This window comes from Prenolepis imparis, unplaced genomic scaffold (assembly GCF_030444845.1).
Source record: "Prenolepis imparis isolate NDT839.2.m4 unplaced genomic scaffold, iyPreImpa1.0 SCAF_8, whole genome shotgun sequence".
In the NCBI taxonomy this organism is placed as follows: domain Eukaryota; kingdom Metazoa; phylum Arthropoda; class Insecta; order Hymenoptera; family Formicidae; genus Prenolepis; species Prenolepis imparis.
In genome coordinates, this window is record NW_028141166.1 from 13,181,659 (window position 1) to 13,195,139 (window position 13,481).

The following is a 13,481-nucleotide window of genomic DNA, read 5'->3' on the forward strand; positions in this document are numbered from 1 at the left end:
AACATGCAAGGATAACGAGGGATAAAGCACGATACAAATCACCAAAGCTTGGCAATAAAAGAGTTTTTCTTCAAACAATTTTACATATTTTTCGTTATATCGTTTCGCGTATTACATATACACTTGCCGCAGAAGTTTCCTAATTAAATGCATTAATTAATCGTTACAGAATTATCTTTGTATCTATATATACATAGAATTTTGTACGGATCGCGTGTAATAATAATAATATTACTAATAATATAATAGTAATAAAATAATAAAATAATTCATAATCTTACATCATCGTGTGTTGCAAGTATAAAACTTACGTAGATCATTGCCTCATATATTATTACAATAGAAAATTAATTAAGTCGCTTATGTCGTAATCGGCCCTTTTGCATGGTTTCAATATTTCTTTTGCGTTTATATATGTATATATATAGTGTTATACTTCAATTCTGAGAGAACGCATTAAAACAAAGAATGGCAATTAATCGGCATCAGAGATAGCAAATACATATGTATAACGTGCGACATGTGTACCTTCAACTGAAGCTCTGCAAGCAATTACCATTGTATCATTAACAATATTTTTACAAGATTGAGGATTACTATTGCTTTTTACAAAATGTAGCTCGCGTTGCAGATTGCAAAATCGTACATTTCTACTCCGTATAGCCGGCACTGTGATTAGAGAATTATCTATTTATTTGTAATAGATTCAATCTGCGATACGCACTAAAAGTTAAGTTTATTCTTACCTAGGTATCTTCCTTATTGCCTAGGATGATCCATAAATCATGCATCGGAGGGATATAGAAAAATCAATTACTACGAATGCAATGTGAAAATACTCTTTTAGTTTATTAAACTAAATATTTAAGTTTAACAGGCTTATATCAACTTAAATTTTTTAACTTTTACTACTTTTATTACAAACTAATTCGTTTATATATTCTCTATTAAGTTTTCAGCCTTTTAATTTCATAAAAAAGAAAGAAGTAAAAATATATTATCAACATCATGCACAACTTTATTCTGTTTAGTTCTATAGTTGCTGACAAAAGAAAAAAATATATATATAGCACAGAAAAAAAATTTTTGTGATACATTATCCAATTTTTATCTTTCGTTAATAAAATTAAAAATCAAAATAAACCGCAGACGCAAAATCGCGTTGCGAAAGCAAAAAGAAAACAATTCTACAAAGAACGAATAAAATTATTCTTGAAGCAGTCTACATTATATATATTGAGCAAGAAAAATATACAGATATCACAAAAGCAGTAAGATATTTAGTGCAACGCGCAATATTTGTGCTTTATAGTTAACTTGATGAATTTTCAAAGAATCAATATAATACATTTAACGAAAAAAGATTCTCTACTAATTTAATTACTTAATAGAAAAAGTAGATGGTTCTTTGATCATTTTGCATTATATATATATACTACATAAAAAATATGTATATCACAATATCAACAACGATTAAAATAGTTAACGCAATATGCGATTTTCAGTCGTTCACCCTGTAATGGTTGCAAATTTCCCAACGATCGAAAAGTTGGGAAAGATAGATACGATGCAATTGATTATATTAGATTTCTCAATGAAAAGAGATAAATAAATTGTTCTTGCTACGACAGAGAGATGCAAGAGACAGAAAGAATGAATGAAACAAAATATACATAATAATAATAATCAAAATAATCAGCGCGGTGCGCGACTTACGGCTCATCCTGCAGCTCGGCGATTATCATAAAGAGCAAAGAGCCAAGAAGGCAAGATTTTTATCATTATTCGAAGAGGATTAATTGCTGGCTAATGCCGCCATTGCGCGAATCAACGTTGCGTTTTCCTCGCGAAGCCGTTCCCTTTCTACGGCCATTTCGTGTTGTTGCTTTAAAAGGCGAGCCTCGAGTGCCAAAATTTTATGGTCCCGGTCCTCCAAAAGGGATAGCAGCCTCCTGTTCTCCTCTTGCGCTCGTTCAATTAGCTGAAAATCGCATGGTGTTTTTAGCCGATTAATTATTACACAAAAAAAAAATTTTCGGAGAATGCGTGCGACATTTTTTTTATTGTTACGAATTAATTATATTTTAAATATATGCACTAGCGGATCCTGACGTCGATAATGGGAAGGGTTTTGCAAAATTATTTTATTTAATATTTTTGGTTTCATGATTAGCTTTTATACCAGAATCAACGACGTCGATAGCTCTTTAACGTTTGTTTTTCGTTATTTATATTTTTTAAACGAATTCAGCAAAACTATTTCTTTTAATTTGCAAGGAGGGTTAAAACCCCAAAAACTCTCCTCCAGAATCCGCCAATGCTGATATTTATATATATACATATTCATATGTATACATAATCATAAATGTACATGCATAATCATAAATGTACATACATATTCATATATATGCATAAACATAAATGTACATACATATTCATATATATGCATAAACATAAATGTACATACATATTCATATATATGCATAAACATAAATGTACATACATATTCATATATATGCATAAACATAAATGTACATACATATTCATATATATGCATAAACATAAATGTACATACATATTCATATATATGCATAAACATAAATGTACATACATATTCATATATATGCATAAACATAAATGTACATACATATTCATATATATGCATAAACATAAATGTACATACATATTCATATATATGCATAAACATAAATGTACATACATATTCATATATATGCATAAACATAAATGTACATACATATTCATATATATGCATAAACATAAATGTACATACATATTCATATATATGCATAAACATAAATGTACATACATATTCATATATATGCATAATCATAAATGTACATACATATTCATATATATGCATAATCATAAATGTACATACATATTCATATATATGCATAATCATAAATGTACATACATATTCATATATATGCATAATCATAAATGTACATACATATTCATATATATGCATAATCATAAATGTACATACATATTCATATATATGCATAATCATAAATGTACATACATATTCATATATATGCATAATCATAAATGTACATACATATTCATATATATGCATAAACATAAATGTACATACATATTCATATATATGCATAAACATAAATGTACATACATATTCATATATATGCATAAACATAAATGTACATACATATTCATATATATGCATAAACATAAATGTACATACATATTCATATATATGCATAAACATAAATGTACATACATATTCATATATATGCATAAACATAAATGTACATACATATTCATATATATGCATAAACATAAATGTACATACATATTCATATATATGCATAAACATAAATGTACATACATATTCATATATATGCATAAACATAAATGTACATACATATTCATATATATGCATAAACATAAATGTACATACATATTCATATATATGCATAAACATAAATGTACATACATATTCATATATATGCATAAACATAAATGTACATACATATTCATATATATGCATAAACATAAATGTACATACATATTCATATATATGCATAATCATAAATGTACATACATATTCATATATATGCATAATCATAAATGTACATACATATTCATATATATGCATAATCATAAATGTACATACATATTCATATATATGCATAATCATAAATGTACATACATATTCATATATATGCATAATCATAAATGTACATACATATTCATATATATGCATAAACATAAATGTACATACATATTCATATATATGCATAAACATAAATGTACATACATATTCATATATATGCATAAACATAAATGTACATACATATTCATATATATGCATAAACATAAATGTACATACATATTCATATATATGCATAAACATAAATGTACATACATATTCATATATATGCATAAACATAAATGTACATACATATTCATATATATGCATAAACATAAATGTACATACATATTCATATATATGCATAAACATAAATGTACATACATATTCATATATATGCATAATCATAAATGTACATACATATTCATATATATGCATAAACATAAATGTACATACATATTCATATATATGCATAAACATAAATGTACATACATATTCATATATATGCATAAACATAAATGTACATACATATTCATATATATGCATAAACATAAATGTACATACATATTCATATATATGCATAAACATAAATGTACATACATATTCATATATATGCATAAACATAAATGTACATACATATTCATATATATGCATAATCATAAATGTACATACATATTCATATATATGCATAATCATAAATGTACATACATATTCATATATATGCATAATCATAAATGTACATACATATTCATATATATGCATAATCATAAATGTACATACATATTCATATATATGCATAAACATAAATGTACATACATATTCATATATATGCATAAACATAAATGTACATACATATTCATATATATGCATAAACATAAATGTACATACATATTCATATATATGCATAAACATAAATGTACATACATATTCATATATATGCATAAACATAAATGTACATACATATTCATATATATGCATAAACATAAATGTACATACATATTCATATATATGCATAAACATAAATGTACATACATATTCATATATATGCATAAACATAAATGTACATACATATTCATATATATGCATAAACATAAATGTACATACATATTCATATATATGCATAAACATAAATGTACATACATATTCATATATATGCATAAACATAAATGTACATACATATTCATATATATGCATAAACATAAATGTACATACATATTCATATATATGCATAAACATAAATGTACATACATATTCATATATATGCATAAACATAAATGTACATACATATTCATATATATGCATAATCATAAATGTACATACATATTCATATATATGCATAATCATAAATGTACATACATATTCATATATATGCATAATCATAAATGTACATACATATTCATATATATGCATAAACATAAATGTACATACATATTCATATATATGCATAAACATAAATGTACATACATATTCATATATATGCATAAACATAAATGTACATACATATTCATATATATGCATAAACATAAATGTACATACATATTCATATATATGCATAAACATAAATGTACATACATATTCATATATATGCATAAACATAAATGTACATACATATTCATATATATGCATAAACATAAATGTACATACATATTCATATATATGCATAATCATAAATGTACATACATATTCATATATATGCATAAACATAAATGTACATACATATTCATATATATGCATAAACATAAATGTACATACATATTCATATATATGCATAAACATAAATGTACATACATATTCATATATATGCATAAACATAAATGTACATACATATTCATATATATGCATAAACATAAATGTACATACATATTCATATATATGCATAATCATAAATGTACATACATATTCATATATATGCATAATCATAAATGTACATACATATTCATATATATGCATAAACATAAATGTACATACATATTCATATATATGCATAAACATAAATGTACATACATATTCATATATATGCATAAACATAAATGTACATACATATTCATATATATGCATAAACATAAATGTACATACATATTCATATATATGCATAAACATAAATGTACATACATATTCATATATATGCATAAACATAAATGTACATACATATTCATATATATGCATAAACATAAATGTACATACATATTCATATATATGCATAAACATAAATGTACATACATATTCATATATATGCATAAACATAAATGTACATACATATTCATATATATGCATAAACATAAATGTACATACATATTCATATATATGCATAAACATAAATGTACATACATATTCATATATATGCATAAACATAAATGTACATACATATTCATATATATGCATAAACATAAATGTACATACATATTCATATATATGCATAAACATAAATGTACATACATATTCATATATATGCATAAACATAAATGTACATACATATTCATATATATGCATAATCATAAATGTACATACATATTCATATATATGCATAAACATAAATGTACATACATATTCATATATATGCATAAACATAAATGTACATACATATTCATATATATGCATAAACATAAATGTACATACATATTCATATATATGCATAAACATAAATGTACATACATATTCATATATATGCATAAACATAAATGTACATACATATTCATATATATGCATAAACATAAATGTACATACATATTCATATATATGCATAAACATAAATGTACATACATATTCATATATATGCATAATCATAAATGTACATACATATTCATATATATGCATAATCATAAATGTACATACATATTCATATATATGCATAATCATAAATGTACATACATATTCATATATATGCATAATCATAAATGTACATACATATTCATATATATGCATAAACATAAATGTACATACATATTCATATATATGCATAAACATAAATGTACATACATATTCATATATATGCATAAACATAAATGTACATACATATTCATATATATGCATAAACATAAATGTACATACATATTCATATATATATTCATATTTATACATATTCATATTTATACATATACATATCCATATTTATACATATTGACACTAGCGGGTTAATCCCCCCCCCCCCCCGGATCCGCCAGTGAATATATGTATAATTTGTCTAATTAATTTTTAATGACTTACTTCATGCGGATTGTCGCCGGTTGGTGTTGGTAATCTCGGTCTGCCGGTTGCATTAACAGACGTCTTCGGTTCGTGATTGCCATGGTCCGATTGATTAATGCTATCGGATTGATTGAGAGAATCAAATTCCTCGTCGTCGGCCTCCAAATCCGAATGACTAAAACGCAGACGTCAATGATCGCATGTAAATTACGATGTCTAATTATCGCATAAGTTAGTATTTTATAGTATGCCGTTTATAAACTGCATTAGGCACGACCGTCAATGTGGATGTGGATACAAAGAATATTGCACGTAATTAACACATTTTAATTTTGTACTAATTTTTAGTATTCTTAATTTTATATGTATATATATATAATTAAGAATACTAAATAATTAATACTAGATCTATATAATTATATTACATTATAATATTATATTATAATTATAATAATTATATTATAATATACTATATAATAATTATATATATATATACATATACATATACCTATATAATTTTAATTTAAAAAAATAGTCAATCAAATAAGATAATCTCATCCAATTGAACATATAATTTTGTCCCAAATCTTTTTCAATTATTTTATAGTTGTAATTACATTCAAAAATTTTTTATCCAGAGGAATAATTATAATTATATAGTATAATTAATTATATAATATAATTAGTATAATTATATAGATATAATTATTTTCAATTTTCAAATATACTCGTGTCTCACAGCTCTCTATATTTCGTGCATTTTATATCTTTTGTATCGCAACAAGTCCTTCATGTTTGAACTCTCTAGTTTTGTGAGATTAATTAATGTTCCATTATAACTCATGTTATTATCTGCATTTTTGAAATATTATCTGTTATGTGTATGTACATAGAGCTTGGATGATGTGACGGATTAGGTAATTTGTTAATAGATTAATCAGGATTCTACTAGCTCTATCGTACTTCGTACAGGTCGTGCCTAATCGTAGTTCTTCCAATACAATAACGCACTTACCAATTGTGCCTAACTAAACATGACCTGTATGAAGTACGGTAGTGCCTAGAAAGTGGTTATGATTTATTATAAAAAGACAGTCAAAGACAATTATTGCATCATGATAAAAGGCCCTCATTTTCAATTATCATAAATTATGAGTAAATATGTGAGATACCTTTTGTTTCGCCTTTGAGTGTACATTCTGGCAGTCCGATCCTACAAAATATGAATATTTTTAAATAACTGTCCTAAAAAAAAGTTGATCTCCTTTCATAATAATAAGAGATATTTATTACTGTTATTTTAGTATCTGTTCTTGCTCTTGTCATATTATATTTTCAGTTTTAAAGAGAATAAGTCAATAAGTAACATTATAAAGATTTTGAGAGCAATGTTTTTTGAAGTATGGACTTGGTTGAAAATTTTTATATATTTTTATATAATTTTAATTATATATACACATCTCAAAATAATATCAAAGATTACAATTAATGATTTTTCCCAAATTTTTTATAACTGACAATATAAAAAACAAATAAATTACTGTCTGTTTTAAGAACAAATTAATCCCGAATAAAATGTGTATATTAGATATATGTGTCAGACATAAAATATAAATCTCAATTCTTTAAAACAAAGAAATGTAGATTATGGATAATTTTAGATTTTTTATATGATTCTTTTGTGATGTACACATTTGTTCAGATACATTCCGTATATAAAAAAGTAAAAACACTAAAATATTGGTTACACTTACTTCTATCAATTCATGATCAAGAAATTCATTGTGATGTGTGTTGTGCTTAGTTTCCAGGCAAGTGCCAGTAAGTTCCTCCTCATCTTCTCCCGTACTACCACCGGTGCTCTGAGGAATTGTACATTTTACCAAATGTCGAAGATATTTGTATAACATTTAAACATTAAAAACAGTGAGCTATGCCTCACAAATGAGTAATACTAATGTAAGTTTAGTATTACTACTTAAGAAAAACGTGACTAATAGAGAGAGCCATCAATTTTTACAAAATTATAATGGTCTCGTTACTAACTGTCTCCGCAATTAAAACTTATAAATCAAAATTTTATTTGAGTTAAAATTAATTAAAGAAAATAATATTATTTTGTATTTCTATTCATAAACATAATTAGTGAGACAAATTGTAAAATTCAAAAATTATTTTTATAATTTCGAAAAAGATATCTCGATATTCTTAAATTCTTGTTAAAAAAATAATCAACTGCAAACTGATAATGAAAAAGGCTTCTTAATTAAAAAATCGTAATATTTTAATCTCATTGTGAGTTGAATAAAATAATTGTACAGAGAAAAATGATAATGATTAAAGATCAAAAAAATAATTTTTTAATTTTTAGTGAAGTCTATCTGACAATGAGAATATTATTATGTCGTGTCTCAATCTAATCGGTGCGATTACTTATGGCTCAATTAACAATGGCAGACCTCTGTAGACGGTAAATGTACGACTCCTGTGCTACGTCGTTTTTCTCGTAGTTTCCGTCGATCGCGTTGTTGCTTCCCCTTGTTTATATGCGTTGGCCTGTGCAAACAGGATACGACACTAAAAACACTAAGAACCAGATGCAGAAAATATATTAGGCAATTACTTAAAGGTCCGTGTATTAAGGATGTTGCTGGCTAATGGACATTCCAAGCGCGACAATAAGTTTCCATAGTCTTTCATAAGCACATGCAATCGCGATTTACGTACCGGCCGGTTACGCGTTTATCCTGCTTTCTTATTATAGATTTGCTCTGCAAGTTGTCGTGCTCGGATAGAAGTATGGGGTTGGAACTTGTGTCATAAGCACCTTGCGATTCTTCTACATCAGGTGTATTTTCTGAAAAAAGAAGTGATAGAAACCATTAGACGCGATAATAAGACTGTTAACAATTTCTTAGCTTGTCATTCTTTGGTCGAATCAAATGATATTATTAGACATTTTAATCTGTATTATTAACTTATATAGAATATTCTAGAAATCATTAATATTAATTAACTGTATTAAATAGCTATATAATTTAATTATTCATTCTGCGCTATTTTTAAGAAACAGTTATAATTAAAATTTAGTTATATTTAATGCAGCTAAAATACATTATTAGCTATTTTGTACATTTTATTCTTAAAAAAAAAAAAACAAAAAAACATTCTAATCTCACTTGCTTATAAACACATACTTTGAAAGCTTATGGAAGACACATCTCCTGTTCTAGGTGGACCCACTCTAGCTCTAGCGGTCCTGATCCTGGATCGTCTGGATGTCAATTCAAAGTCATTGTCAAAGTCTTCCTGACTGACGGAGCTGGACGCCATGCCGGCGATATCGCTGCAATGCAAAAGTTCCACTTGTAACATTACATTTGCAGGACTAACAAAAGCAATCACTATATAAGAGTGTGCGTGTATTGTACAAAGAGAGAAAAAAATGGGTCCTTACAAAAAATACCTGGACATCTGAACAAAGAGTAGATAGGTTGTGACGTGCGATACCTATGGGGATGATGATCGTCCCGTGCGGCTCAAAGTTTGCTCGTTTTAGGCTACTGTTCAGGACTCGTCTGTGAGAAAAAGGGAGAGGAAGAAAAGTCGAGAAGAGAGCTTTGTTGCAAAAACAATTCGGGCTCGCGCTCGGGTGAAACCGAGGGGTAAACCGCAAAATTGTGTACACCAATGCCTACTAATGCCCAATTATTGGGCATTACTGTACCCTAGTAATGCGTAATAATGCCTAACCTAACCCTAACCGCTTATAATAAACATGAAAATTTCTCTAAATTTCAAGTATAAAAAATATATTATTTATGAGGCGCATTGGACGAAAAGCTTTAGAACAAAACAATTTCTGTTCTAAAAAAATAATAATGACGTTAATTAATAGGTAATAAAACCCGGCTAGTAATGCCCATTAATGTACACCAATGCCCACTAATTCCCCAAATCTGTACACCGCAATGCCCTCAGCGGTTTACCCCTCGGGTGAAACCCTTGTGAAACCAAACGGAAAAAAAGACGCAACGTACGCAGGTAGGAATGTATAATCGAGAAATTGGACTACCATCGATCGTGGAATCACCTGAAGAGGCCCTCGGCTGCCGATCCGGTGACTCACTGGCGACCCGAATGAGGGATTGACAGCTGTCAGCCGATGTGAATAATGACCGTAAACATAGACGGCCGAAACGAGCGTATAGTTGACCAAGCTAGATCGGCGTATCGATCCAGTCGAGCCGGTGGAAGGTAGATGAATCGAGGAAGACTTCTACAACACCTTTATTCTTCAGGAATACGACTCTCCGATCAACTGGTAGAGCTTGGAACTCGCTATGAAACCTTTTAGTGACTGCCAGTAACTGCTGATTCTCTTCGCCTGTTGTTCACTACGCTAACCATCCCCACCTTCGCTTAAGTACGATGCGTAGTAATGTCAGATGACTGATGGCCCGAAGAAAGAGACTGGGACTGGACTGCGTTCAGAAAACGATGCAGGTTCTGCAAGCGTTGAGTGTTGAGCGAGCGCAGTGATCGATGAATGGTTGCGTTCGGAAAACACAACAGCTGTGGCTGTTTGACTGTAATATACGTCATATGTATATATGAATGAAAATATATATAAGGTGCCTTTTCATGCTGACGCTCGACGCTCATTTTTAGCGACAAAAGACGTCACGTGACCAAAATTGACGAATTGGTATCTTTATTTTTGGTCACGTGACGTCTTTTGACGCTAAAAATGAGCGTCGAGCGTCAGCATGAAAAGGCACCTTAATGCAATATTTAATAAGATATTATTAATCATACTTATTTAATGAGAATACTGTGATATTAACATTAAGCAATCAATATTTTGTATAGGCAACAGTATATTATAGAATGAAGAATTGTCATTTAATCATAATACAATACGTACACAAGTCGAACTGTATATGAAAGGAAAGTTGTTTACATAAAAATAATGAAAAATTAAATATATGTATAGTGTACAATAATGTTACTTTGATAGAATATATTTATATAGACAAATTTTATTTAAAAAAAATAACTGAATTATAAAAACAAAAAATTAAAAATAAATCTATTAACATATAAAATTTCTATATATAAGAAAGTATAATAGAAATAAACGATCTCTATATTGAAAATTTTAATTAAAATAATTTTAATAATACATACACATATCTAGTAGTAGTAAACTATGCTTAACTATAACTAATTTTCAAACATATTAAAGCTTACACAGAAAGAGAAAAAAGGAAATGTTTATTTTTATTTTATCAAACTATATGTATTAAATCTTTATATTCTTCAAAGGATTATAGAAGAAATGAATATTACTCTATTCAGTTATCTTGTAAAGAAAAATACAAATATGATATTATAAAGTATATGTATGATATAACTTTAGATAGAAGCGACTTATTGAATAAAAATTAATTTGTAACAAAGGTTGTTTTTCAACATTTCTCATAAGTAAAAAAATATAAAACTTATAATTTAAGATAAAAATATAAAACGCGCACACATATAGAAATATATTTATATCCAATGTATCATATTTCATAAAATTTATATTATATATATATATATATATATATATATATATATATAATATAAATTTTGGTTCTTATAAAATTTATATATTATAAACTTATATAATAAACTTTAACTTTTTAATGTTGTTTTAATGGAAATAACATGTTATTCAGATGATACTTTTAAATTATTTACGATTTTTGTAACATTTTGATGGAACATGTCCTCTTTTCTCGCATCTAATGCATATAGTATTTATTGCAGAGCATGCTGATCTATTTGCGATATGTGATAAACCACAAAAGTTGCAATTCAAAACTTTTGGTATCGAACATTTCCAAGAGAAGTGATTTGTTCTATTACATCTGTTACATTCGTTCATATAAGCAGGACACTCTCGGATAAAATGACCTTCCCCACAGTATAAACAATTATCAATAAATTGAGAGGGACATCTTGTCCAAAAGTGATTATTGTTACCGCACTTATTACATCGTTTTCCACGAGCATAACAATAATTTATTTTATGTGTTTTTCCACAATTATTGCAATTTTTAACTACAAAATTGTGGAATTCCTCACTTCGTTTGAAGTTTGTATTCTCATATAACATCCAAATATATGTCATTTCTTTTACAGTTAACGACTGTATGCTCGATGGAAATGAGAATCCCATTAAACTTTCAGCTTTTCTTGTAAATTTACCTTTGTCAATTTCCATCAGAATTTTCTCTTTCACTATTTCATGTATATTAGTCATATGTTTTGATGCCATTACCTAAAGAAAAAAACAAAACTATCAAGTTTTTATTCATAAAAAAATTAAATATCTACATTTTATAGAGAACAAAACCAAGAATTGTATATTCGTTACACTTAAATTCTTTAATATTTTAGAAATTTTATATTAATGTCAAAAATAGGAAAGTAAACTATTTTCAATCACTTATATAGAATAATCTTAGAAATTAGAACAAGCTATAATTCCTTTTAAATAAAGACTGGAAAAAATGGCACATGAAAATTTTACATAGTTTAGTGAACTTTATTTTGTCTATGATTATATAATATAATATAATGCGTTTCTAAAGCGATTTAGTTATGATTAAAAATA

General features: G+C 26.8%; 2 protein-coding genes across 12 annotated transcripts in view; both read right to left on the reverse strand.

Moving 5' to 3' along the window:
- Positions 1 to 48: 48 nt before the first annotated feature.
- On the reverse strand, positions 49 to 11,244 carry LOC145939557 (uncharacterized). Of its 9 annotated transcripts, none has more exons than XM_083043963.1 (10): positions 10,911 to 11,244; positions 10,275 to 10,395; positions 10,015 to 10,163; positions 9,545 to 9,674; positions 9,277 to 9,403; positions 8,572 to 8,679; positions 7,990 to 8,030; positions 7,833 to 7,877; positions 6,836 to 6,992; positions 49 to 1,981 (listed from the first exon to the last, which is right to left on the reverse strand). In XM_083043963.1, exons 2-10 carry the CDS (start codon positions 10,289 to 10,291, stop codon positions 1,796 to 1,798), a joined length of 960 nt encoding a protein of 319 aa, XP_082900089.1. In that variant the 5' UTR covers positions 10,292 to 10,395; positions 10,911 to 11,244; the 3' UTR covers positions 49 to 1,795. The 9 variants fall into 9 exon arrangements, with proteins under 9 accessions (XP_082900089.1, XP_082900091.1, XP_082900093.1 ...); XM_083043965.1 differs by having other exon boundaries at positions 10,284 to 10,395; positions 10,893 to 11,244; XM_083043967.1 differs by having other exon boundaries at positions 9,277 to 9,373; positions 10,893 to 11,244.
- A 721-nt stretch (positions 11,245 to 11,965) lies between these two features.
- LOC145939553 (uncharacterized) overlaps positions 11,966 to 13,481 on the reverse strand; it is a 75,662-nt gene continuing 74,146 nt past the window's right edge. For all 3 annotated transcript variants that reach the window (XM_083043952.1, XM_083043953.1, XM_083043951.1), the window contains one exon: positions 11,966 to 13,145. In XM_083043952.1, coding sequence (XP_082900078.1) covers positions 12,555 to 13,145 — 591 coding nt within the window. In that variant the 3' untranslated portion in view covers positions 11,966 to 12,554. The remainder of the gene's footprint in view (positions 13,146 to 13,481) is intronic.

Excerpts from the sequence above, each read along its gene's own strand:
- LOC145939557 (XM_083043963.1), bottom strand. Across the intron at positions 8,680-9,276 it reads TACATTTACCGTCTACAGAG|AGCACCGGTGGTAGTACGGG; the intron begins GTCTGCCATTGT and ends ACAATTCCTCAG. Across the intron at positions 1,982-6,835 it reads CCGGCGACAATCCGCATGAA|CTAATTGAACGAGCGCAAGA; the intron begins GTAAGTCATTAA and ends TGCGATTTTCAG.